Source organism: Oryctolagus cuniculus, chromosome 6, assembly GCF_051225735.1.
Source record: "Oryctolagus cuniculus isolate XC-2025 breed Fujian yellow rabbit chromosome 6, ASM5122573v1, whole genome shotgun sequence".
Lineage (NCBI taxonomy): Eukaryota > Metazoa > Chordata > Mammalia > Lagomorpha > Leporidae > Oryctolagus > Oryctolagus cuniculus.
The window spans coordinates 28501907-28529459 of NC_142872.1; the positions used below are offsets into that span (position 1 = coordinate 28501907).

The 27553-nt window shown below is 51.6% G+C and overlaps 1 protein-coding gene and 2 long non-coding RNA genes across 6 annotated transcripts in view; 2 read left to right on the forward strand and 1 right to left on the reverse strand.

Annotated features, from left to right (window-relative positions):
- The window catches only part of LOC103347886 (uncharacterized), a 57403-nt gene extending 40314 nt beyond the window's left edge, over positions 1 to 17089 (forward strand). The window contains exons 2-4 of one of the 3 annotated variants that reach the window (XR_011389761.2): positions 3344 to 3556; positions 4685 to 4981; positions 16881 to 17089. This is a non-coding gene — a long non-coding RNA (uncharacterized LOC103347886). The remainder of the gene's footprint in view (positions 1 to 3343; positions 3557 to 4684; positions 4982 to 16880) is intronic. The other 2 variants (XR_016236195.1, XR_011389756.2) reach the window with 2 other exon arrangements.
- LOC138850154 (uncharacterized) lies at positions 530 to 25892 on the reverse strand. The gene is made up of 3 exons (XR_011389763.2): positions 25780 to 25892; positions 8988 to 9079; positions 530 to 880 (listed from the first exon to the last, which is right to left on the reverse strand). It is a non-coding gene; the product is annotated as an uncharacterized LOC138850154 (long non-coding RNA).
- UBE2D2 (ubiquitin conjugating enzyme E2 D2) overlaps positions 24831 to 27553 on the forward strand; it is a 52533-nt gene continuing 49810 nt past the window's right edge. For both annotated transcript variants that reach the window (XM_089335954.1, XM_008255106.4), the window contains exon 1: positions 24831 to 25266. Coding sequence is in view for 1 of the 2 variants with exons in the window: in XM_008255106.4 (XP_008253328.1) it covers positions 25243 to 25266 (24 nt within the window). In the remaining variant the exon portion in view is untranslated. The remainder of the gene's footprint in view (positions 25267 to 27553) is intronic.

The window sequence follows — 27553 nt, forward strand, 5'->3', positions numbered from 1 at the left end:
AAAAAGAAGGCTGCTGAGGAGGCAAAGTCCTCACTACCAGAGCCTTCAAATGGCAGGCCAGAAGTTTTCATGCCCCTTTTATTCACACATTCCTTGCACGTGGGCCCCAGCTTCCTGCTCTGTGTCAGGGACTGTGCTAGGCATGGGAGAAGATTTGCTGGGAAACGTGTCAGGCCTGGTATTGTTGTCATGGCACCTATGGTTGGGCAGAGGAAATGGGCATAATGTAACTGTACAGGTAAAATAATTCCAGATACAGCTTCCTGCTCTGAAGGGGAATAGGTGTGGCAGGTGCAGACTTTCCTGAAGGTGCACTGTTTAAGGCAGGCTTGCAAGGACAGGAGGGGTGGGTAGGGGCGAATGGATAAAGAGCCTTGTGAAGAGAGCAGCACACACAAAGACCCTGGGGTTAGCAGGAGCTTCTCCTGTGTAGAAATAGAGCCACGACTGGCACGGCGGGAGCGTGTGTACATGTTGGGGGATCTGTATTAATGTCCTAGGGCTGCTGTAACAAGCATCACACATTTGGTGGCTTAAAACAAGAGAAGTTTATTCTCTCATAGTTGTTGAGGTTGGAAGTCCAAAGACAAAGTGTTAGTAGGGCCACACTTCCTCCAGAATCTCCAGAGAAGGGTCTGACTTTGCCTCTCCCAGGTTCTGGTACTCCCAGGCGTTCCTTGGTCTGCTTCCATTGTTACACCGGGTTCTTCCCCTGTGTGTCTCTGTCTTCATGTGGCATTTCCTCTTCTGACAAGATCACCATGGGACCGGCATTGTGGTGCAGCGTGTTAAGCTGCTGTCTGCAATGTGGGCATCCATATCAGATGGAGAGTTCGAATCCTGGCTGATCTGCTCCCAATTCAGCACTCTGCTAGTGCACCTGACAAAGAAGCAGAAGATGGCCTAAGTGCTTGGGCCCCTACCACCTACACTGGAGACCCAGATGGAATTCCAGGTTCATGGCTTTGGCTTGGCCCAGCTCCAGCTGTTGCAGCCATTCAGGAAATGAACCAGTAGATGGAAGATTCCCCCCGCCCTTTGTGTGTCACTCTGTCTTTCAAATACAAAAATCTTATAAGAAAATCACTCATATGGAATTGGGACACACTATAGTGACTTCATTTTAACTCTATCAGCAAAGACCCCATCTCCAAATGAGGTCACATTTACAGGTACTGGAGGTTTGGATTTCAGCATGTATTTTGGGAGACACAATTCAATTCATAACAGGGTCAGTGATGCAAGAAGGGGACTATAGAGTGATAGGTCCATTGAGGGCTGTGGTCAGGGCCTCCAGGCCTGGGAAGTGTTATGACAGCTACATTTGTGGGATTGTCCTTAATGTTCAGGCCAGCTGTACTCACAGGCAGGGACAGTGCAAGTATTCTAGACTGACTGTCATCTGATTTGTCATCTGGAAGGAAGCTGAGGGCCATGGAGGGAAATTAGGCCCGAGTACCAGGCTGTCTGTGTACAGGCTGCTGCTCTCAGGCCAGTGCCTGGTAGCTGCTTCTGATATATGCAGGCAGATAGAATGAAACCTATTAGGTCTATAAGCTGGAGACCACGCCTTCCACCACACCTCTCATTTATCTGAAAGCAGAGTTACAGAGAGAAGGACAGAGAGAGAAAGAGACCTTCCATCCACTGGTTCACTCCCCAAATGGCCATGATGACCAGGGCTGGGCCAGGCTGAAGCTAGGAGCCAGGAGCTTCTTCCAGGTCTCCCATGTGGATACAAGGGCTCAAGGACTTGGGCCATCCTCTGCTGCTTTCCCAGGCACATTAGCAGGGAGCTGGACTGGAAGTGGAACAGGCGGGACTCAAACTAGCAGTCACATGGGATGCTGGTGCCACAGATGGTGGTTTATCTGCTAAGCCAGAGTGCCAGCCCGTAACAGAATGTCTTGTGAGGAACTGGGCTGCAGTCACCCAAAAGTGTTACAGGAAGTCTGGTGAGTTCTGTGAGGGAAGCCAGGAATTCCCAAGGTCTGGGCCACTGAGCGTATTGAGGAAGTCAAAAGGGCGTCTTTATGGTGGAGGAGGATTGAGGAGGTGGCCTTCCCCCTCCCCACTTTGAGGAACTTAGCTCTGAGCCAGCTAAGCAGACAGGAATTCTCCCATCCTCACTTCCTTATCCCAGCCCATCTTTTTCTCTCACCTGTGAGAGAGCATGTGACTGGCGCTAGTGACACCTGGTGGCCGATTGTTCTACCAGAAAGGTCTGGTAGATCATGGCTGATCCCAGGGCCTGGCACAGAGAAGGCTGTTGGCTTTGAAGGAAAAAAAATTATTGCGTGCAGACTGGAAATAGGAGGAAGAGATGTCCGGACACCCTCGAGGAGGATCAGCCAGAACTGCCTGAGGGGTGGCACATTTCATCTGCTCAGGGATAGACGGACAGAGGGGCTCCGGTCTCTCCTGCCTCTCCATTTGGTACCTGGACTGTGTTCCGGGGCACCTGTGAAGCAGGGGAAGGGGCGAAGTTAATTGAATCTGCTCCAACATCTGAGTGTAATCATGCTCTGGAGCTACACATAGAGACTGGCAGGCTGGGTGGGACAGTGAGGCCAGCGAGGGCAGGAACCTGCCTAAGGTCCCACACTCGGACTGCCATGGAGCCAGGACTCCCAGCTTCCGTAACATTCGATCACTTAAGACAGAAACACAGGAAGGCAGAGTTGGTCTGGAGCCCAGAGGAGCAAGCCAAGCCCCTGAGTAGCAGGTGGGGAGTGTTACCTTCACCGGGCACTCTCCCCAGCATGGGCCTTCCTGCCACCTGAAGATCCAGATCAAAAACAGACACTGCGACTCCAGCGTTTGGGCTCCTGCCACCCACATGGGAGACCCCGATGAAACTCCTGGCTTTGGCCTGGCCCAGCCCCGGCAATTGCAGCCATTGCAGCCATCTAGGGAGCGAATCAGTGGATGGAAAATCTCTCTCTGTAACTCAGACTTCCGAATTAAAATCTTAGGAGGCGAGATGACAAGTTACTGCTGGAGGACGAAGAGGCCGTCTCCACCTGCCGTGGATGGTACAGGTGAAACTCAAAGCACCCAGCAAAGGAACAGGTGGGGCCGTGAAGCCACAGGGAAGAAGCTAACGCATGGACACAGGCTCTTCTTGGCAGGCTTGGGAACAGGTGTGGCCCTGAACCACAGCCCCATGGTGGCAGCATGGGCCCACGAGTTGCAGCCACTCTCTCCCTTCCCAGGCTGCCTCATGCCAGGTTCCTTCTTCTCACCCCTGATACCAGGTCCTAGAAGCACTGCAAGCTCAGAATACGCCCAGATATGCATTCCTTCAATACTCAGTGTTTACTGAGCCCCTTTTCTCTGCCAGGCACCATGCTCTGTGAACAAGATGGACCTGACATTTGCGAGAAGGGAGCTTACATTCTGGTTGGGTCCGATATAGAGGGAGGAGAGGACAAAGACGCAAACCAGCAAAATCCTATTTAATCAGCGCTTTTTGAGGAGCAAACCCAGGGCCTCAGGAGAGAACGGATACGCTGCAGATTCAACGTGAAGGAAGCAGTGGAGGTGAGGTTTTCAGGTGAGGGGAACCCAGGTCAGGAGGGAGGAGGGCCCTGGTATTCTTGAAGAGTTTCGACCACGCAATCCTTGTTAAAGTGGGTGCCACTTCGGGCACTGGGATTCGGTGGGCACAGTGTGTGTTTAACAGCCTCCAGCGAGGATTTGATGCAGGTGAGGCTGTGATTGGCCGCCAGGGAGGCCTCGCACACCACGGGCTGGAGGTTGTAGGGCCCAGGTCATAGACCGCTGAGCAGGAGTTTGATCTTTCCACCAAGGGAGGGGGGCACCGAAGAGTGGCGATCCCGCCAGCAACACAGTCTATAAAAATCCCTCGTGCAGCTGCAGCCCGGGGCGCAGGTGGCATGAATCAAGAGGTGTCAGGGTTGGAGAAGCAGCCACGGGCGGGTGTGGAAGGGATGGGAGGCAGCACGAGGGAGACGCGGAGCCAAATCGTGCTAACAGAAGTCGGCGGAGCGCGAGGAGGGTCGGGGTGGGGTCTCCTGTGGGATCTGAGAGGCCTCTGCGGGGCAGACCGCCACGGCCGCGGGAGCTGCCCGAGGACACAGGCTGCAGATGGAGGAGGCGCTGCCGGGCTCTCACTGACGCTTGGACATCCGGGACCCTAGCGCCGAGGTCCCGCACTCGGGTGTGCGCAGAGTGCACAGCTTGGACAGCGTCCACAGGCGCAGTCCACAGCCGCGTGCCCCGCGCCGGCGGCTCCCTTCCCGGCATGCCGCCCGGCGGTGACGTCACCGCTTCGGCTGCTGAGGCCGGGCTTCGCCAGAGGGCGCTGCTCCCGGCAACCGGGGCAGGGGCTGAGAGCCCGGCGGCGGCCGGCGGCCGCTGCGCGCACACCGCTGGGGCTGCAGGTCATGGCGTGCGAGCTGGGACCCCTGGCTACCGGCTCTGGCTCGCGGCCCCGCGCTTTTGCACGTTTCTTGCAGGCGCTCAAGGCAGAAGCCCGGGCTTCGTTTTCAGAGCGCTGGCTGCCACGCCCATACCCTCATCCAGGCGGTCTCGGAGGCTAACGACCACTCTGTGTCCCAGTCTTGTCAGAGCCTCCCCGACCCTGCCCCCTCCCCAGCCCGCAGCTTCCAGGGTCAGCTCCTGCCTGGGACCTCGAGGAAACGGTTTTCCCCCACCCCAGGTTCCCTTAACGACGACACGGAAACAACACAAGCTTCCTGCTGAGCAGGTCTGAAGAGCTCTCATAGAGCAGGCGCGCAGCACACCCGCGCTGTTTCCACGCTTCTGTGGTACTGGAATATGCCCCCGGCCCAAACCCTTGACGGCTTCTGGCTGCCCTCAGGGACCGCGTCTCACCAGGAGCCTCGAGGCCAGGGCCCGCTCAGTCTCATTTCCTGTCATTTCCCACCGCTTCCGCCGCCACATCCTTTGTTGGCGGTAAACCATGGGGACGGGCTGCGACCTTGCCGCGAGAGGGGTAAGTGGGCTGGGGGCGGACAAGGCAGTGCAGTGGTTAGCAGCCTACCCTGGCACCAGATGACGCTCCAAGAGTGCTGACTGCTCTAGGTGACTGATCAGTAAGCGCTTACCTGGTTCTGTTGGCCCGAAATGCTACCGAAAATGCAAAGCTCGTCCTCTAGTCTTAAGCCCTGACAAATGTGAGCCATCCCTGTGAAAACCCTGCAGTTAATCTCACAGCACCCCGGGATCATCACCCTAGCAAAACACGATGGAGGGGGAGGACACAGGAGGAGGAAAACACAGGAGGAACTGGCTTCTCTAAAGGAGGTGGCTCAGGCCTTGGGGTGCCAGGGAACAGCAGGGGCACCCAAGGGGAAGGTGATGCCTGGGAAACTTGTCTTGGAGGTTCATTTGCATGAGAATAAGAAAACTTCCATTAAATTGTCTGTAAGTCCCCATGGGCACTGCCAGGGTCACATCTCCAACTCTCTGGATCACCAAAGACATAACTGAGAATGCCAAGAAAATCAAAACAGTGCCTGCAGACAAGTTCATGTCTTCATTGTGGCTACTGCATTTTTTTCCTTTTTAAAGATTTATTATATTTACTTGAAAGGCAGAGTTAGGCTGGCACCGCGGCTCAATAGGCTAATCCTCCACCTTTGGCACTGGCACCCCGGGTTCTATTCCCGGTTTGGGCACCGGTTCTGTCCTGGTTGCCCTCTTCCAGGCCAGCTCTCTGCTATGGCCCGGGAGTGTAGTGGAGGATGGCCCACGTGCTTGGGCCCTGCACCCGCATGGGAGACCAGGAGGAAGCACCTGGCTCCTGGCTTCAGATCAGCGCGGTGCGCTGGCCGCAGCGGCCATTGAGGGGTGAACCAACGGAAAAGGAAGACCTTTCTCTCTGTCTCTCTCTCTCACTGTCCACTCTGCCTGTCAAAATAAATAAATTAAATTAAAAAAAATAAAGGCAGAGTTAGAGAGGGAGAGAGTGCTGGTTTGTATCCCAGCTGCTCTACTTCTGATCCAGCTCCTTGCTAAGTGCCTGGGAAAGCAGCAGAGGATGGAGGTGTTTGAATCCTTGCCACCCATGTGGGAGACTCCAATGAAGCTCCTGGCTTCTGGCTTCAGCCTAGCCCAGCCATGGCTGTTGCAGCCATTTGGAGAGTGAGCCAGCAGATGAAAGATCTCTTTATCTGTCTCTCTTTCTTTATAACTCTGCCTTTCTTGATTTTTTTTTAAGATTTATTTATTTATTTTTAAAGATTTTATTTATTTGAGAGGCAGAGAGAGAGAGGCCTTCCATTTGCTGGTTCACTCCCCAAATGGCCACAACAGCCAGAGCTGGGCTGATGTGAAGATAGGATCCAGGAGCTTCTTCTGGGTTTCCCATGTGGTGCAGGGGCCCAAGGACTTGGTCCATCTTCCACTGCTATCCCACGCCATCAGCAGGGAGCTGAATTGGAAGTAGAGCATCCAGGACTCAAACTGGCACCCATGGGATACCACCGCTTCAGGCAGAGGTTTTACCTGTTATGCCACAGCACTGGCTCCATAACTCTGTCTTTCAAAGAAATAATAATCTTGGGGCCAGCTGGGGCACAGCAGGTTAACAATGCCCTGGCCTGAGGCACTGGCATCCCATATGGGTGCCAGTTTGAGACCTGGCTGCTCCACTTCTGATCTGGCTCTCTGCTGTGGCCTGGGAGGGCGGTGGAAGATGGCCCAGGTCGTTGGGCCCCTGCACCCATGTGGGAGATGTGGAGGAGGCTGCTGGCTCCTGGCTACGGATCAGTGCAGCTCCGGCCATTACAGCTGGTTGGGGAGTGAACCAGCAGATGGAGGACCTCTCTTTTGCTCTCTACCTCTCCTCTCTCTCTGTAGCTCTTTCAAATAAATAATCTTTAAAAATAATAAATAATCTTAAAAATATTTTAAAATTTTAAAAGTAAAATTTTATTTGAAAGATAGAGACAGACAGACAGAGATCTTCCAAATGCCTGCAATAGTCAGGGCTGTGTCAGGCTGAAGCCAGAAGCCTGGAACTCAATCTGGGTCTCCCACAGGGGTGACACAAAGCCAGATACTGGAGTTGTTATCTGTTGCCTCTCAGGGTACACATTAGCAGGAAACTGGAATCAGAACAGTCTGGGACCAGAGTCCAGGCACCCAGACATGGGATGCAGACATCCCAAGAGGCCTGCTAAGCCATAGGATCCCTCCCAACCTCAAGTCAGATTTTAGGAATCAAGAAAGACAGCTCCTGGGGCCAGAAGAGGGGTGGGTAGGCGGAAAAGAAGCCAGCCTGGGTTTATAGGTATTCCTAGGGAGAATGTAACATGGGATCAGTTAGCCCTCTACTATGGTTTTTCTGCAGGCTGCCCTAGGAATTCTTTAGCAGGGAAACTTTACACCTGGAGAGTGGAGAATAAGATTGTCTCCATTTGGGACCAATGGTGCTACATGGTGACCCAAACGCAGGTGTTATCTTTATTCCTGACTTGTGGGTAAGGAGACCGAGGCTGTGTTGTCCTCTGCTGCCACCCTGCTGGATGCATGGACTGGGTCAGACCCAGACCTGCTCACCCTGGCAAGGGCACTTGGCAAGCCAGCCTAGGCTATCTTCCAGCCCTCTCCAGGAGCCACATTCTGGCCACAGGCAGTATCTGAGGCTGGGATGAGGAAGGCGTGACAGAGCCCCTTCTGAGCACTGGGAACCTTTGACCTTTAGGTGGACTGGCTAACAGTGGCACCAGAAAGGGCCGAGGGGTGGCTGGACCGGGAGGGAATGGGAAACTAATCCTTTGTGACCCCAAAGACGACCTGAATAACTGGAGAGACAATGATTGATGATGGCGGATGCAGAGAAACTCAGCGGGTGGGCGAGAGGTGACGTGAGAGCAGGGCCTGGGAAAAGCTCCTGAGTCAGGAAGGCGAGGGCCAGCCGAAGCGCCAGCAGGAGGGAGGGAATGGGCAGGTTTGAAGGGGCGGCCGCGGAGGAGGCGGGGAGCCCTGGCCGCCGAGCCCAGCACAGCCCTTCAGTGCCGGGCCGCCATCTTGTTGCCTCGTGCTTTCGAGCGGTTACGGACCTGCAGCCGCCTTGCGTTCTGCTCCTCCCAAAGTGGCCGTGCGCGAGTCAGCGGTAGCCTCGGTCCTCACCCTGCGCTTTAGATGCGGCCCTAAGATTGGGCCGCGCTCCCGACAGGGCCTATTGTTATGCAAGGCCTGGCGGCCCCTCGAGGCTCCGCCCACACCCCCTAGCAGGGTGCGGTGCGGGATCAAAGGAGCCCTGAGCACGAATGTAAAAGCCCCATAGAGCCTCCGAAGCTCCTGGGACCCTAGCCAGGAAGGCCTTTATGATGATGATTAGGCCGGGGTGGGGGGTGCGCTGCCAAGCTGGGCGCGAGCACCACCCGCCCCTCGGGAAAGAGTCAATAGTGCCCCGGGCCTAGGCAGCAGAAGTTTGGAAAGGGAGGGAGCCTCACTCCACAGCTACAGTCTGGCCAGGTGAGAACAGCCTCCCCCGTCCCTGCCCCCACTACCAGTGCACGGCGTCGGGGTCTCCCGAGGGGGGTTCAGGGCCAAGGAAGAGTGGGGGTGCCCCCCCAGCCACCTTCCCTCCTTCACAGTTTGACATCTGTGCCTGGAACGGGGAGTGTGGTGGGGAGCTACAGAGGGCGGGTACAGAGCTCAGGTGAGTGTTCCACGGGGGCAGCAGGAGGGATGGAAATGAAGCTACAGGCCGGGCTTGCTTCCCTGAGGAAGGCGAGGGCAAGGGAGCTGCTTCAGACAGGCTATGAAGCCTTTTGCTGGAGATCTGTAAGAATAACAGCTACCTGATGCTCTTCATAGTCGGTTCATCACTTCCTAGGGCAATCCGGTTGGGAAAACGCTATTGCTTTCCCGATTTTTCAGATTAAGATGCTGGCTCAGAAGTGGGGAGACACCTGCTCAGAGCTCTTGGGCAAAGTGGCAGTGCTGGGACCTCTGTCAGGTGGCAGCCCTACCTCTCGGACACCTACCTTCAGGCCTGATTTAGAGCCTCCCACAGCAGCTTGCGATGCTTCTTGTGTTTGACTTGCAGACTCTCTGGCCACCCCCGCAAAGCTGTCACCTAGGAATGAATATAGGTGCACATGCTGTTTGTCACTGCTGCCATTGGCTGGGGGCTTCCAGTGAGGTGAGAGCACACAGGCCGCTGAGAGCAGAAGCTCCTCCTGTCCCACCCCTGCAGGGTTGCAGGCCTTCCCCAAATACAGGGGTGGGCGTGGAGGAGGCAGGCACCGCACACACACAAGAGTGGACACACATTGGTGATCTTATAATCCTCTGGCTGGGGTTCCTGGGAGCCTGCATCCCAATATTTACAAATAAAGACATGAAGCTTCAGAAAGCTGGGGGCATGCAAGTCTCTGTGCAGGAAACACAGGTGGCCAATACGCTTTTGAAAAAATCCTGCTGCCTTGTTTGTGATGAGGGCTGTCTGGGGTACGAGGAAAGAAGCAATCTCATGCAGTGCTGATGGGGAGTGAGAATCAGGACCCCCCCCCCCCCAGCAAACAATCAGTGATACCCATCCAAGATTTAAGGCTGCATATGTCCTTTGACCCTAAATATCACATTTAGGAATTCACCCTACAAAATCAACCGTAATGTTTTTTAAATGTTTATTTATTTTCATCTACTGGAAAGGCAGAGTGACAGAAACAGATAGAGAACCTTTGCATCCACTGGTTCACCTCCAAAATGCCCGCAATAGCTGGGTCTGGACCAAGCTGAAGCCACGAGCCTAGAACTCCATCTGGGTTTCTCAGGTGGGTGGCAGGGGCTCAAGTACTTGAGTCACAATCTCCTACATTAGCTGCATTAGCTGGATTGGAAGTGGAGCAGCCAGGACTCGAAGTGGCAGTCCTATGTGGGTGTCCCGCTGGAGGCTTAACCTGCTGTGCCACAATGCCTACCCAGAACACACCACCCACACACACACAGAATTTTTTGAGAAAGTTGCTGTGGTCAAATAGCTAGTAATCTGGGCAGTCACAATTCAGCTGAGCCTTGTCTGGCTTTCTCCTTTTCGCCTGTCTCCTGTGTTACGTGAGATCACAGCTTCCCTTTGCCTGGCACATGAGACATCCTTAGTAAACATGAACTCTTACTATGTGCCGCAGCCCCACAGCCCTTTCCGGGGTCTCATCCCTGGGTCACTGCTCTCCTTTCATCTCCCAAGTGCATCCTTCCTTGGTATTTAGGTGTTCTAGTCGACATCTCAGGTAAAATTTCAGCCGGCAACTAGCACCAACCACCACAGCTGAGAGTGAAAAAACCTCCGGGTGATTCTAGGACCTGGCCTTTGTTAGCCTCCGAGCTGGGGCCCTGGACGTGGCAGAGCGGGGGCAGGCCGACTCTTCTGTGTGTTCTCTGAGTTCCTGCCCTGCAGAATCCACGAATACAACAAACACTGTAGCTTTTATGGAGTGCGCATTCAGTACGGTGGTTAAGACACTGCTTGAGGCACCTGCATCCTGTATCAGAGGACCTGGGTTCTAGTTCTGCCTCCTCTCCCAATTCTAACTTCCTGCCACTGCACATCCTGGGAGGCAGCGGGTGATGGCTCAAGTGCTTGGGTCCTTGCCATCCACACAGGAGACCTGGATGGAGTTCCTGGCTCCTCGCTTGAGCATGGCTCAGCCCTAGGGGTTCTGGGAGTTTGAGGAGTGAACCAGCAAATGGGAGATATCTCTCTGACTCTGTCTCTGCCTTTCAAATAACAAATTAGTTAAGAATTTTTTAATTTATTTTTTTTATAATTTTTTTTTTGACAGACAGAGTGGACAGTGAGAGAGAGAGAGACAGAGAGAAAGGTCTTCCTTTGCCGTTGGTTCACCCTCCAATGGCCGCCGCGGCCGGCGCGCTGCGGCCGGCGCACCGCGGCCGGCGCACCGCGCTGATCCGATGGCAGGAGCCAGGAGCCAGGTGCTTTTCCTGGTCTCCCATGGGGTGCAGGGCCCAAGCACCTGGGCCATCCTCCACTGCACTCCCTGGCCACAGCAGAGGGCTGGCCTGGAAGAGGGGCAACCGGGACAGAATCCAGCGCCCCGACCGGGACTAGAACCCGGTGTGCCGGCGCCGCAAGGCGGAGGATTAGCCTAGTGAGCCGCGGCGCCGGCCCTTAATTTATTTTTAATTTATTTTTGACAGGCAGAGTGGACAGTGAGAGAGAGAGACAGAGAGAAAGGTCTTCCTTTTGCCGTTGGTTCACCCTCCAATGGCCGCCGCGGCCGGCGCACCACGCAGATCCGAAGCCAGGAGCCAGGTGCTTCTCCTGGTCTCCCATGGGGTGCAGGGCCCAAGCACCTGGGCCATCCTCCAATTGCCTTCCCGGGCCACAGCAGAGAGCTGGCCTGGAAGAGGGGCAACCGGGACAGAATCCGGCGCCCCGACCGGGACTAGAACCCGGTGTGCCGGCGCCGCAAGGCGGAGGATTAGCCTAGTGAGCTACGGCACTGGCCCCTATTTTTAATTTTTTTAAATAAGAAATTGTTTAAAACTGGAACTCTCGGCCGGCGCCGCGGCGGCCATTGGAGGGTGAACCAACGGCAAAGGAAGACCTTTCTCTCTGTCTCTCTCTCACTGTCCACTCTGCCTGTCAAAAAACAAAAAAACAAAAAAACAAAAAACTGGAACTCTCTTCCATTAGCATATGAGCTCTAGGGGCAGGTGCTGTGGCACAGATGGTTAAGCTCATGCTTAGAACACCCATGTCCCATATCTGAGCACCAGTTCAGGTCCCCACTACTCCACTTCCTCTCCAGCTCTCTGCTAATGCACCTTGAAAGCAGCTCATGGTGGTTGAAGTACTTGAGCCCCTGCCTCCATGTGTGAGACTCAACTGGAGTTCCTGACTTCTGACTTCAGCCTGCCCCAGTCCCAGATGTTGCAGCCATTTAGGTAATGAACCAGAGCATGGAAGATTCTCTCTCTCTCTCTCTCTCTCTCTCACTGCCTTTCAAATAAATAAACTTTTTTTTTTAGAGATTTATTTATTATTTGAAAGACAGAGTGACAGAGAGAGAGAGAGAGAGAGGAAGAGACACAAAGAGAAAGAGGGAGAGGGCTTCCATCTGCTGATTCATTCCCCAAATGGCCGTAACAGCAGGGCTGAACCAGACTGAAGCCAGCAGCCCAGAGCTTCTTCCGGGTCTCCTACGTGGAAGCAGGGGCCTTGCACCATCTTCTGCTGCTTTTCCAGGCACATTAGCAGGGAGCTGGATTGGAAGTGGAACAGCTAGGTCTCCAACTGGTGTCCATGTGGAATGCAGGCGTTGCAGGCAGTGGCTTTACCTGTAGTGTCACAATGCTGGCCCTGATAAATAAGCCTTTTTTTTAAAAAAAGTAATAATAATAATAATACTGCCGGCGCTGTGGGGTAGCGGGTTAATGCCCTGGCCTGAAGCGCCGTTATCCCATATGGGCACCGGTTCAAGACCCAGCTGCTCCACTTCCGATCCAGCTCTCTGCTATGGCCTGGGAAAGCAGTAGAAGAAGGCCCCTGCACCCACGTGGGAGACCTGGAAGAAGCTCCTGGCACCTGGCTTCAGATCAGCACAGCCCTGGCCGTTGCAACCATCTGGGGAGTGAACCATCAGATGGAAGACCTCTTTCTCTCTCTGCCTCTCCTCTCTCTGTGTAACTCTGACTTTTGAATAAATAAATACATCTCAGAAAAAAATAATACTTAGAGCTGTGTTGTGATACAGCAGGTTAAACTGCTGCCTGCCATCCCAGCATCCCATATTGGAGCACTGGTTCGAGTCCTGGTTGCTTTGCTTCCTATTGAGTTCCCTGGTAATACACCTGGGTAGACATTAGAGGATGGCCCAAGTGCTTGGGCCCCTGCCACCCATGTGGGAGACCCAGATGGAGTTGTAGGCTCCTGGCTTCAACCTGGCCCAGCTCTGACTGTTGCAGCCATTTGAAGAGTGAACCAGGGGATGGAAGGAATCTCTGTCTCTGTCCTGCTCTCTAACTCTGCCTTTCATAATAATAAATAGATAAATATATTTTTAGAATTTAATTTTTTAAAATATTAACTTTATTAAGTTTACACCCTGGACCCCAGTGCCAGCATGGGAGCCAGCTCAAAGTAGCCCCTCAGCAAATGCTTGTTGAATGACAGAATGTATCAGCCGAGGCTCAGAAAATGATGCATCAATTTTAAGGCCTCAGAAAGGAAGGTTGGGGGCCAGGTTTGCATCCCTTATGGGTGCTGGTTCAAGTCCCGGCTGCTCCACTTCTTATCCAGCTCCCTGCTAATGTGCCTGGGAAGGCAGCAGGAGATGGCATAAATGCCTGGGCCTTGCACACATGTGGGAAACTTAGATGAAGCTCCCAGCTTCTGGCTTCAGCCTGGCACAGCCACAACCATTGCAGCCTTTTTGGGAGTGAACCAGAGGATGGAAGATATCTCTCTCTCTCTCTCTCTCTGTAACTGCCTTTCAAATAAGTAAAATAAATATTTGGAAAAAAGAAGGAAGGAAATCTGTCTGACATTCTCCTGCCCTCCTGTCCTTGCCATCCTTCTCTCCCAAGTCAAATCACCAACTAGAACGTCCCTCCCACAAGGTGGGGCATAGAAAACCAGACTTCCTTTTCTCCAAAGCAGCCATAAATCTCAAATATTACTCTAAACTCCTCCTCTGAGTAACAGTGGACCCTAAAGAAATAAGACCTTCATTCCAGAGCGGGCCTGCCCCGTGCCTGGGAGAAACAAACGCTCCCCGGGAGGGGCCGAGGAGAGGCTGGGCACACCAGCCGGGGGGTGTCCCGCTCCGCCATTGCCACTGTGCATGCCTGTGTCCCACCCCACTCCACTGCCTCATGGAACCTGAGCATGAGAACGGCCGCTCACCCTGGGCCTTTGGGTCTTTGTTCTGCAAGCTTCTATGTTAGGGAAAGCTGAGTGAATACGTCTGCATTTTTGTCTCCTGTCGTTCTGTGTAATTTATTTCAGCAGATTTAATGCTGTGAGCCTGCAGAGAGAAGGTCTGAGCTTCCTTACATCCCTCTCTCCTCATTCTCTACGCATAGCTGGAGAAGCCCCCAGCAGAGCCATCTACATTGCAGATGGGAACCTTGGATGGAGGTTTAGGGGACAGTAGGACTCACCAGAGACCCCGTCCCCTAACCCAGAGGGTGGACTTCCTGTCCGGCTTTAGTGTCAGCAGCTGACCACAATGATCTTGCTCTGCCTACCCTTTGAGTGTGACTGGTCTCTGTTCAACCATCCAGTCCCGGGCATTGGGGTGACAGGGCACTCCCTAAGGGCTATTTGGACACAGTCTGTGTTCTATAAGAGGATGAAGAGGTCTTTAGAGGAAAAAGGGAGTTCTAGAGCAGACTTGTGCCCTGGGACTTTTTTGTGTGTGTGTGGGGTGGGGGAGCAAAGAGATGGAGGACAGATTGAGAGAGAGAGAGAGAGAGAGAGAGAGAGAGCGCGCTCCCATGTGCTGGTTCATGGCTCACTCCCCAAATGCCTGTAATGGCTAGAATCAAGCCAGGCAAAGCTGGGAGCTGAGAACCCAGTCCAGGTCTCCCACGTGGTGACAGGAACCCAGTCATTTGTCATCCCTACTACTTCCCAGAGCCTGCCTTGGCAGGGAGGTAGAGTCAGGAGCCAGAGCCTGGAACCAAACGCAGGCACTGACAGAGGACACGGGGGTCCTCACCACTAGGATAAACACCCGCTCCTGCCCCGTGGACCCTGGTCAGCAGAAACAGAGCCCACATCTCCCAACTGTGAGGGTCCGTAGGCCTTCACATGCTGTCTCTGCCTGGACAGGCGGCTTCTCCTTCATCCACCATCCATCCAGTTAGGTTTCAGACAACGGGAATCCCCTCTAGGGCTCCTTGTCTAACCTCACAATCTGGGTTAGGATCCCTCCTTTGTGCAACACAGCTTCCTGTGCTTACCCTCACCAAAGCCTCAGTCCCTTCACCTGGACACTGTTTACTTCTCTGTAAAATAACAATTATATTGGGGTCGGCGTTGTGGCACAGTGGGTTAAGCTGTTGACTGGGATACTGGCATCCTATATGAGTGCAGCTTCGAGTCCTAGCTGCTCCACTTCCCATCCAGCTCCCTGCTAATGTGCCTGGGGAAAGAGCAGAAAATGGCCAAACTACTCCCAACCCACATGGAAGACCCACATGGAATTTCAGGCTCCTGGAATTGTGGCCATTTGGGGAGTGAGTCAACTGCTGGAAAATCTCCCTTCCTCCCTCTCTCTCTCTCTCTCTCTCTGTGTGTGTATATATCTTTCCCATCCTCTCTATAGCTCTTTCAAATAAATAATAAATACATTTTAAAAATAATAAAAATGATATGCATCTGATAGGGTAGTTAGGAGAATCAAAATGAGGAAAAGCAGGGCCATTGTTGTGGTATAGCAATTAAGCCACAGCTCATGACACTGGCATCCCATAGTGGAGTACTGGTTTTTGAGTCTCTGCTACCAGCTCCTTGCTAATGTGCCTGGGAAAGCATTGGAAGATGGCTCAAGTTCCTGGGCTCCTGCGCCCACAAGGGAGACCTGGATAGAGTTCCTGGCTCCTGGCTTTGGCCTGGCCCTGCTCTGGCTATTGTGGCCATGTGGAGAGTGAACCAGTGGATGGAAGATATCTCTCTCTGCCTTTCAAGTAAATGAATTAATAAATATTTTAAAAAGAGAGAAAAATTAACCCTCACCTACTACTTAGTTAACACATGGCATGATATGGTTTTGACAGATAAATAGAATAAATAGAATACTCATGTTTATAGTAGTCCTTGCCACCCATGAGGGAAACTTGGATAGAGCGAACCAGCAGATGGATGATCTCTCTCTCTCTCTCCCTCTCCCTCTCCCTCTTCCCCTCTCCCTCTCGCTCTGTCTCCCCCTCCCTTCCTCCCTCCTTTCTCACTGTGGCATAGCAGATTAAGTCACCACATGGCCACCTGGTCAAGTCCCAGCTGCTTCGCTTCTGATCCATCTTCCTACTAATGGCCTAGGAAAAGCAGTGGAAGATGGCCCAAGTGCTTGGTTCCCTGCCACCCTAGTGGGAGACCCAGAAGAAGTTCCTGGCTCTTGACTTTGGCACAGCCCTAGCCATTGTGGCCATTTGGGAAGTGAAACGGTAGATGGAAGATCTTGCTCTCTGTGTATTTCTTTTTCTCTTTCTTAACTCTGCCTTTCAAATAAATAAAATGAAATATTTTAAAGGAACATTGCAGGGCAGAGTAGTGCTGGGCAGTGCTGCACACAGCTTGGATGGATCCCAAGGGCATGGCAGTGAGGCGAGGAGGTCCCATGGTGTATGGTTCCGTTTACCCAGCATTCTCAAAATGCCAAAATTACAGAGATGCAAAAGAGATTAGTAATTGCCAGGGGTTAGAGATGTTGGGACGTGTGTTTATGATTATAAAGAGATGATGTGAGAGAGATCTTTGAGGTCATGGAATAGTTCTGCCTCTTGATTATGGCAGTGTTTACGGGAATACACACATGTGATAAAATGACATAACACTATATATACCCATTGTGCAAACATCAATTTCCTGGTTTTGCCATTGTACTATAATTATGTACGATGTAACCACAGGGGAATAGATGAAGGGAAGACTGGAATGCTCTGTAGTAGTTGCACAACTCCCTGTGAATCTATAAATATTTCCCTCCCCCAAAAGGTTTTTTTTTTCTTTCTTTCTTTCTTTCCTTTATTTATTTATTTTTTTTTTTTGGAAAGGCAGAGACAGAGAGAGAGATAGACAGGGGAGGAGGAGGAGAGCTGGCCAAAGCAATAATGTCTAGGGCTGGCATTGTGGTGTAGCATCCCATATGGGCACCAGTTCGAGACCCACTATTCCACTTTCATTCCAGCTCCCTGCTGATGGCCTGGGAAAGCAGCAGAAGATGGCCCAACAAGTGCTTGGTTCCCTGCCATCCAAGTGGGAGACCCAGAAGAAGCACCTGGCTGTCGCAGCCATTTGGGGAGTGAACCAGCAGATGGAAGACCCTTCTCTCTGTCTCTTCCTCTCTCTGTGTAACTCTTTCAAACAAATAAATAAATCTTCAAACAAACAAACAAAGTGGTGGCATTGGCCTGGGGCTTCCCTCCCCATCCAAGTGTTTCTCTGGGGTCACAAGAGCTGCAAGACTCTGGGCCCACATTCGTCTGCTTTTCCACTTAAACAAAATCAACTTGAACCAAAAGTTTGGTTTGCTTACTCTAAATTGGAGGGAATTTAGCAATCCTGGTTTCCTGCAGCCCTTGCTATGCTTTCCTGCCATTTTTGTTTCCTGCTGAGAGGGAGGGAAAGGCAGGAGGAATGCCCTGGGAGTCAGTGGAATGATCTGGGAATCTCCATGGAAGACCAAGAGTTCTTTTTTCCATTTCTTTTTTGTTGTTGATAATAGAAGCCAGTGGTGCTTATTATTTAAGATGTGAGTGAGGTTGGAGAATGCCAAGCAAGAAGGGGAAAACTGGGGATGGGCTGTGACCGGGGACTAAGCTGCCACTGGGGACACCTGCATTCCGGCTAATATGCCTGGGAAGGCAGCGGATGATGGCTCAGGTACTTGGGTTTCTGCCACCCATGTGGGAGACTTGGGATGGAGCTCCCAGCGCTGCCTGTGGTGGGCATTTGGGGAGTGAACCAGCAGATAGAAGATCTCTCTCTCTCTCTCTCTCTCTCTCTCTCTCTCTCCCTCCCTCCTCCACCATTCAAATAAATGAATACATCATTTATAAAGATTTTTTAGTTATTTATTTTTAAGCAGGGGGCATTCTCATTTTAAGAAAGACTTATTTATTTGAAAGGCAGAGTTTTAGTGAGATGAGGGAAGAGAGAGATCTCTTTCACCCTCTGATTCACCACCCCTAAATGGCTGCAATGGCCAAGGCTGGGCCAGGCCAAAGCCAAGAGCTAGGAGCTTCATCCCAGTCTCCCTTGTGGGTGGCAGGGGCTCGAGTACTTGGGCCATCTTCCCTGCTCTCCCAGTGGCATTTGCAGGGAGCTAGATCAGTATTAGAGCAGAGCCTGGCAGTGCGGTGCAGTGGGTAAAGCCACTGTGTGTGGTGCCAGTGTCTCCTGTGGGTGCCAGTTCGATTCCAGGCTGCTTTGCTAGGCTTCTGGCTTCAGCCAGGGCTGGCCCCTGCTGTTATGGCCATTTGGGAAATGAACCAGCAGACGGTTCTCTGAGTCTCTTCCTATCTTTCTGTAACTCTGGCTTTAAATAAATAAATGTTCAAAAACAAAAAACAAAAACCACAATGACAGAGTTTTCCATCTGCTGGTTAACTCCTCGGATGGCTGCAACCCAGAAACCAGGAGCCCAAGTCTCCTGCATGGGTGTACGGGGCCCAAGCACTTGGGCCATCTTCCGTTGCTTTCCCAGGCTTATCGGCAGACAGCTGGGTTGGAAGTGGAGCAGCTGGTGATGGCTTTACTCACTACACCACAATGCCAGCCTTCAATTGCTTGGGCTGTACCCTTTACTCAGCCCTAAAGCTGCCATCTGCCTGCTTATATTAATGTGAGCATTCACCTTATCATTTAATCTCTGGCTACATCAGCTTTGGGACTAGCCTTCCCAAGGGAATTCCTTTAACTACTGTTGTACAGTACTTGCAGCACTGAGTTGATTGACAACCAAGGAGATCAAACTCGAAGAACATGAAGTATGCCCACGGTTTCAATAGGACAATGGGAGACAAATCAGGAGCTCTATGATTCATGTGATGTGAGTGGGACGGAAAACTGCCATGAAGAAATCTGGAAGACCTGACAGTCGTGCACATTTGTTAAAAATTTATGATAATCTCTACACTACAGTTTATATACAATAAAATGCACAGATCTTTAGTGTTCAGCTTCACAAGCTCTGACAATCATATACACCTGTGTAACCTCCACCTGAAATTATATAGGACATTTCCATACCCTGGAAAAGTTCCTTGGTACCTTTCTTGACAAATCATCTCTCCAACAACGGCAGTCACTTCCTGACTTCAAAGATGAAAAATGAATTTTATTTTTGGACTTTATGTAAGTAGAATCACACAGTCCATATTCCTTGTGTCTTTCTTCTTTTGCTCAATGTGATCATTTTGGGATTCATCCATGCTGTTGAGTGTACCAGTCTGTCTTTTTGTTGTTGCTGCTTAGTAGTCCAGGGTAAGAATATCCCAGAATGTGTTATTCCATCTTCCTGTTGTTGATGATGGGGTTCATCATCTTGTTTTGGGTTACGCATGACCAAGGCTCTATGAACATTTGTGCATAAGTTGATAGATAAATGGGTAAATGCAGATTTAACTTTTTTTTTTTTTTTTTTTTTTGGTCAGGCAGAGTGGACAGTGAGAGAGAGACAGAGAGAAAGGTCTTCCTTTGCCATTGGTTCACCCTCCAATGGCCGCCGCGGCTGGTGCACCGCGCTGATCTGATGGCAGGAGCCAGGTACTTATCCTGGTCTCCCATGGGGTGCAGGGCCCAAGCACTTGGGCCATCCTCCACTGCACTCCCTGGCTACAGCAGAGAGCTGGCCTGGAAGAGGGGCAACCGGGACAGAATCCGGCGCCCCGACCAGGACTAGAACCTGGTGTGCCGGCGCCGCAAGGCGGAGGATTAGCCTAGTGAGCCACGGCACCAGCCAGATTTAACTTTTGAAAAATAACCAGACAGTTCTCCAAACTGTTTGTGCCATTTTACACTCCTACTTGTGGTGCACTAGATTTCCCAATGCTGTACAAGCAGGCATGGGCAACGTCCAGCCCGTGGGCCACATACAGCCTGAGAAGCACCTGGTACAGCCCTGCCAGGGCAGATGCAGGTGGGACTCGAGATTCAGTAAATCCGTAGCAGGATAATTTTTAAGTTGATCATTTTGCATGTCCCCCAAATGCTGTCATTACCATTCAAATGGCCCTCGGTAGGTAGAAGGTTCCCCATTCCCGCACACCATTCATCATTGTCCATGTTTTTATTTCAGCCATTCTAATAGGTGTGGAATGGGATCTCATTGTGATTAGAATTTGCATTTCCCTGATGACTAATAAATTCCGAAGTATTTGAAAATAATTCTTGGTCAAAAACAAATCACAAGGGAAGTTAGAAAATACTTTGAATTGAATGAAAATGGGAACACAACACATTGCACTTGTGGGATGCTGAAATAACACTATGTCTTTTGGGATTCATTAGAAAAAGGCAAAGTGTAGAATCAGAAATCACTCACTTTAAGAAATGAGAGAACAGGGCCGGCGCCGCGGCTCACTAGGCTAATCCTCCACCTAGCGGCGCCGGCACACCGGGTTCTAGTCCCGGTTGGGGCGCCGGATTCTGTCCTGGCTGCCCCTCTTCCAGGCCAGCTCTCTGCTGTGGCCCGGGAGTGCAGTGGAGGATGGCCCAAGTGCTTGGGCCCTGCACCCCATGGGAGACCAGGAAAAGCACCTGGCTCCTGCCATCGGATCAGCGCGGTGCGCCGGCCGCAGCGCGCCAGCATTGGAGGGTGAACCAACGGCAAAGGAAGACCTTTCTCTCTGTCTCTCTCTCTCACTGTCCACTCTGCCTGTCAAAAAATAAAAAAATAAAAAGAAATGAGAGAACAAATCCATCAGCACACATTATGTACCTTTATTACAAATCACACTGTATCCTATATATGTGTATATAATTAGTAGGTGTTAATCAAAATTAAAAGCCTGTCAGACACTAAAACATCCAAAGTAGAAAGAAAATAATATGAGCAAAAACTCATTTTTTTAAAAACATCATTATTTGGTGTAGCGGGTAAAGCCACCACCTGCATCCTATATGGGCACGGTTTCTAGTCCCGGCTGCTCCACTTCTGATCCAGCTCTCTGCTATGGCCTGGGAAAGCAGTGGAAGATGGCCCAAGTGCTTGGGCCCCTGCACCCATGTGGGAGACCCAGAAGAGCTCCTGGCTCCTAGCTTCGGATAGGCCCAGCTCCAGCCATTGCGGCCATCTGTGAAGTGAACCAGCAAATGGAAGACCTCTCTCTCTCTTTCTCTGCCTCTCTGTAATCCTGCCTTTCAAATAAATAAATCAATATTTTTTTAAAGTTGATTGTTTGGAAGAATTAACTGAATTAATAAATTCCTTGTTAGATTTATCAAGAAAAAATAGAGAAAACACATATGATTGACATTAAGAATACAAAAAGAGATACCACTTTAGTTGCTACAGCTAACAAAAGGAAAAATCAGAGGATATTATGGGTAATTTTAGTAAATCGGACAACTTGAGTGAAATGGACAAATTCCTTAAAAAACATAGATTGATACAAGAAAGAAAAAGAAAATCTAAATAGTCTCATATTTTTAAAAATATTTGTCTTATTTGAAAGGCAGAGAGGGAGAAATAGAGATCTTTCATGTGCTGGTTACTCTGCAAATGCACTCAACAGCCTGGGATGGTCCAGCTGAAGCCGGGAGCCAGGGACTCCATGTGGTTCTCCCACATGGGTGGCAGGGACCCATTATCTGCTGCCTTGCAGGCACATTAGCAGGAAACTGGATCAGAAGCACAGAGTAGGTGGGTCGCAAACCAGGAACTCTGATATGGGATGCTGGCATCCTAAGCAGGAGCTTAACCCACTGTGCCACAATGCCTGCTCTTAAATAACCCCATACCTATTTAAAAAAATTAAATTTGGGGCCAGTGCTGTGCCGTAGTGGGTAAGACTGCTGCCTGCAGTGCCGGTATCCCATATGGGCACCGGTTCTAGTCCCAGCTGCTCCACTTCCAATCCAGCTCTCTGCTGTGGCCTGGGAAAGCAGTAGAACATGGTCCAAGTCCTTGGGCCCCTGTACCCATGTGGGAGACCTGGGGAAAACTCTTGGCTCCTGGCTTTGGATCAACGCAGCTCCAGCCCTTGTGGCCATTTGGGGAGTGAACCAGTGGATGGAAGTCCTCTCTCTCTCTGCTTCTCCTTCTCTCTCTGTGTTAACTCTGACTCTCAAATAAATAAACAAATCTTTAAAAAAATAATTAATTTTATTATTAAACTCTTTCCCCCAAAGAAAACTCCAGGGCCAGATGGCTTCACTGGTGAATTCTACCAAATATTTATTTAAGGAAGAAAAAAATAGCAATCCTAAATAAACTCTTTCAGAACACAGAGGAAAGAACACTTCCCAATTTATCTTATGAGGCCAGTATAACCTTGATATAAAAACGTGATAAAAATATTACAACAAAATTATAAACCAACAGCCCTCATGAACATAGATGTAAAAATCTGCATGCCCTTTGGTGTAGCATTTCATTTGTAGTAGTTTTCCCTAAAGAAGTACTCTTAGAGCTGTTACAAGATAGTCACCACAGGATTACTTTGTTATTTTATAAAGTATTAATTTATTTTCATTTTACTTGAAAGGCAGAGAGAGAGAGAGAGAGAGAGCTTCCATCTGCTGATTCACTCTCCAAATACCTGTTAACAGCTAGGGCTGGATCAAGTGGGAGCCAGGAGCCTGGAACTCAGTTTGGGTGTCCCACATGGGTGGCAGGGACCCAAGTACTTGAACCATCATCTGCTGTCTCCCAGGGTGTCCATTGACAGGAAGCTGGATGCAAGCAGAGGCAGGACACGAACCCAGGTATTTCTATGAGAGATGTGGGCATCCCAGGAGCAAGTGCTGTACCAAACGCCTGCTCCACATTATTTTAAAATTGTAAAAACTGTAAATGCGGAACAGGTGTTGTGCTGCAGTGGGTTAAGCCGCTGCTTAGGATGCCCGCATCCCATACTGAGGTGCCTGGTGAGTCTGGCTACTCTGATTCCAACACAGTTTCCTGCGGATGTACATCCTCAGAGGTGGCAGATGATGGCTCAAGGACTTGAGTCCTTGCCACCCCGGCTGGAAGGCAAGATGGAATTCTGGGCTCCTGGCTCGGGTCTGGTCCTGTCCCAGCTGTTGTCAGCACTCTGGGAGTGGATCAGCTGACGGAAGAGCTAGCTGTTGCTCTACTTTTCAAGTAAATAAAATAACCATAAAATTTAAAAAATCGGAAACAATTTAAATGTCTCCAATGTGTGACCAGTTAATATGGCACTTTTTTTTTTTTTGAAATATTTATTTATTGGGGCCGACGCTGTGGCTCACTTGGCTAATCTTCCACCTGTGGTGCAGGCATCCCATATGGGAGCTGGGTTCTAGTCCCGGTTGCTCCTCTTCCAGTCCAGTTCTCTGCTATGGCCCAGGAGGGCAGTGGAGGGTGGCCTAAGTGCTTGGGCCCTGCACCCGCATGGGAGACCAGGAAGAAGCACCTGGCTCCTGGCTTCGGATTGGCACAGCGCCAGCCGTGGCGACCATTTGGGGGGTGAACCAATGGAAGGAAGACCCGCGCTGGCCCCCACATGTCTCTATTTCTTGCAACAAATGCATATTACTTTTCTAATATACAGTTATGGAGAAAAAAATTTTGTTAAAGATTTATCTATTTGAAAGGAAGAATTGGGTGGGGATAGGAGAGAGAGAGAAAATTTTCCATCTGCTGGTTCACTTCACTAATGGCTGCCGAGGACCGGGGCCGGTCCAGGCCTAAGCCGAAAGCCAAGGAGGTTCTTCCAGGTCTCCCACGCGGGTGGCAGGGGCCCAAGCACGTGGCGGTTGAAAACATTTTTAAAAACCTGCCCAGTGGTTATTTTGTACCTCTCTCAGATTTCTTAGCAAGAAAAGATCTGGGGCTGTACAATGTTCCTCTTCAGCCCGAAACTCAAAACACATCCACTCTGGACAGCCGGATAACGGTTCTTCACGGGGCCGCGGGGGCTCTGCCCTGAGGATACAACCCAGGCGGCTCCCCACTCCTGCACCGTGGGACTCAGCGGGCCCCAGTATTTACTTTCTAATTTCAGGAGTTAGAATCGGTCTCTTTCAGATGTAAAGGAGGCAGCATTTGAATCACAAACCCTGCGGGTGAATGTGAGAATATGGGCATTTTCTCCCAGCATAATATTCCTTGCTACCTCCCGCTAGTCTCCAGCTAGATCACGAACACTGCCTGGCCCAGGCTGGGCCGTGCACTACGTTATTCTGGTCCTGGTGGAGGGCTCAACAGACAAGGTGCTGAGCTAGCGCACTGCTTTCAGCTCCTGAAAAACCACTTCCCACATTCCACGTTCGCCTGCTAGCAGGCGCAGGACGCTGGATTTAACTACGGGGCACCGCGTATTCGAGGTAACTGCACCAAGCACGTCCCCTAACGCTGACATGCCCTCTCCCGCCCGGGCCCTCGTGGCGAAGGGCAATCTCGGGGAGGATACCCCCGATCCCGGCGGGTGCCGACTGCCGCCACAAAGCTGCGGCCAAGTGGCCCGTGCAGACCCCAAGGCTTCAGATAAGTCCGAGTCCTGCCGCTGAAGAGCTGTTTGACCTTGGACAAGTCCTTTCCGCCTTGCAGGGACTTTGCAACGTGCCAAGTGCCCGCTTCGGGGACTAACGCGGGAACGGCCTAGCGACCTACAAAGCCTCTGCTTTCACGTGCTTATAGAGCTTCAACTACACGCGCTGGGGGGTACGACACGCAAAGGATCCGAGGGGCGCCGCGCGGGAGCGACCAGAACCCGCGCCTCGCCTCTCGCGAGATCTCCCAGCGCTTCGCAGCGTCATCCCCTCGGCGGCCGCGGCGGCGACAGCGACGGCGCGTACGAGCCTCACAGGGGCGGCACGTATCCCTCCGCCGCCGGCGCGGCCCGGCCCTCCCTGCGCTGGCCCGCCAATCCCCGCGCCTCCCGGCCTGCCCCTCGGCCTGGGCCCACCCCGCGCTCGGCGGCCCCACCCCGGCGGCGCCGCCCGCCCGCCCGCGCGTCCCTCGGTCCACCTGCAGCCCGCAGGAAGGCCGGCAGTCCCTCCGGCTGTTCGACCGAGAGGCGCCCGCCGAGCCCGAGGCTTGGGCGCTTGCTTCCCGGCGGAGGGATCCGTGGCGGCTGAGGAGGCGGCGCTGAGCCTGGGAGGAAGAGGCAGCTACGGCGGCGGCGGCGGCGGCGGCGGCTGGGGCGGCAGCGCATAAAGGGGCCGCCGCCGGGTGATGCGGTGACCGCTGCGGCAGGCCCAGGCGCTGAGTGGGCCCCGGCCCTCAGCCTGTCCCGTCGGACCCGCGTCCCCCACCTCCCCGTCCTCTTCTGCCGACCCGCGATCCCGAGGCGGCCTCAGGCCCCCTCGTCCCTTCCCCGTCCCTCCCCTGCCCGGGGGGCCGCCGCCACCCGCCTCCCACCATGGCTCTGAAGAGAATCCACAAGGTAAGCCAGCCGGGGTCGGCTGCGGGGCGCGGGGCGCCGGGCGCGGGCCGGCAGAGCAGCCTGCGGCCTGCACTTCCCGCCGTCGCCTCCGCCGGGCTTGCGGTCCCTGGATCCCGGTCGGCTGCGGGCGCCGGCCCCGCGGGGCGGCCTGCACACCCCACTCCCAGTGATGGCGCCCGTGGAGGCCCCGGCGCGCAGCCTGCGCTGAGGTCGGAGGTGCCCTCGCCCCCTCAGCGCGCCTCCCCGGCCGCTTTTCCCGGCCCGCGAGGTGTTGAGTCCCAGGGCCTCCGTCCAGCCTGGTACTGCTGAGTCGAGGGCCATTGTCCGGCCAGGCCGGGGTGGGGGGTGGGAAGGCTGGGCGTTGGGCTGTCCGGGCGCGCCCGGTCTCTGCCCACTCCGCACCCCGCCTGCCCCAGTTGCCTTCGCAGAAGCCCCGGAGCTCGGGGCCCCTATCTCGGGCCGCTGGAGGAAGCCTTTTTGCCCGGCCCTCAAGTAGTTCTTGAGTTCACTTACCTCTTGGGCGGCTGCATGCTTGGGTCCATCCTGCTTGTCCAGAAACAGAGAGCACAAAGTTCGGAAGGAAAAGCTGACCCTGATGAGGAAGGAGGGAAGTAAAAGCAGAAGGCGGTTTATTGCTTTGAGATTCTCATATGTAGTCGGCCACTGGCCCTTGAGTTTTGCGAATTGGTCTGCTAGATAAACGATTACCCTGCAAGGGTAGCAACCAGTCGTTTCAGAAATCTGACCATAGGCAACCACAGGAGAAATTTCAGAAAGATTGCTTTCCGCAGTCTCTTCGCAAAATGGGCTTTGAGGTTGAAATTAGGCGATACTTTTAGGAAATCCTTTTTAGGAGGAGTTTTACTAGGTTTTCTGTTAGAAAGGACTTTGCTCCTTAAAAGGAATGTTTATTAATTGCGTTATTTGGAAGGAGGTTTTCCTGATCCTTGGCTGGAAACATAGCCTTCACCCGATATTGGAAGCTGTCAATGCAGCTTACTATTGTTTTTGTTTTTTTCCTTAGAAGTGAGGAGGCACCACTGACATTTCTTTGGGTGTTCCACTTGGCTAGTCAGATTGGCTATATTAACCTGCAGCTGCTTAGGGAGAAGTAGGTGCTGGGATCCTGAGTCCTGAATGGTGGTGATGAGCATGCAAAAGGGAGAGAACCAGTTTTCGTCTTGCCTTAAACTAAGAATGCAGGTTGATGATTTAAACACCTCAGTTCAGGCATTGATCTTCATTTCATTTCATTAAAGATTGGAGACTTTTATTGTGAAATTATATTTTTTAAAATATTTATTTACTTGTTTGAAAGAGTTACACAGAGAGAAGGAGAGGCAGAGAGAGAGAGGTCTTCATCTGTTGGTTCACTCCCCAAATGGCTGCAACGGCTGGAGCTGCGCCGATTTGAAGCCAAGAGCCAGGAGCTTCTTCCGGATCTCCCACATGGGTGCAGGGGCCCAAGGACTCAGGCCATCTTGTACTGTGTTCTCAGGTCATAGCAGAGAGCTGGATCGGAAGAGGAGCAGCCAGGACTCAAACCACGGCACCCATGTGGGATGCTGGCACTGCAGGCGGCGGCTTTACCTGCTATGACACGATGCCAGCCCAACATTGTTTTCTATAAATTAGATTAGATCATTAGCGACATTTTTGAATTTAAAGCAAATGATAAAGAGCAGACTTTAGATAAAGTAAATCTTGTAATAGAATGAAGTGTTTGTTAAAAGAAACTTGAACTTAAAGTAAGGTCTTGGGAGTTAAAAGCAGGAGCACACTGAGGAATGTTCTCCCAAGTGAAATGTTTGTGAATAAGTATTTTAAGACTTCTAGAAGTTATTAGGTTCTAACAGAGTTTAGTGGGGAAGTTATCAACCTGAGTTGACACTTGGTTTTATTTCTGTAGAAGAATGCTCTTATTTTAAAACCTAAAGAGGATTGTGAGTACAGTGTATAGTACTTCACAGATCCAGAAATGTAGCATTTAATCTGTGCATTGATATATTGTGTTATGGATAACTGCTTTGGAGAAGAAAATAGCACTTTGATTCACAATACATATTTTAATCTAGTAGTACTTGTACCCACTAATAAGATTTCTTTTGAGTTACTATCTATTTTCTAGAATTGTCTTTTTCTAAAATATACCCTTAAAAATTTTTTTTTTAGTAAAAACAAGTTTGAAAATGATAATTTGAACTTTCAAATCTCAGCATTAACCTCTTTTTCCCCCCCTGGTTTTTTTTTTATTATTTTTTATTTTTTTTTAAAGATTTATTTATTT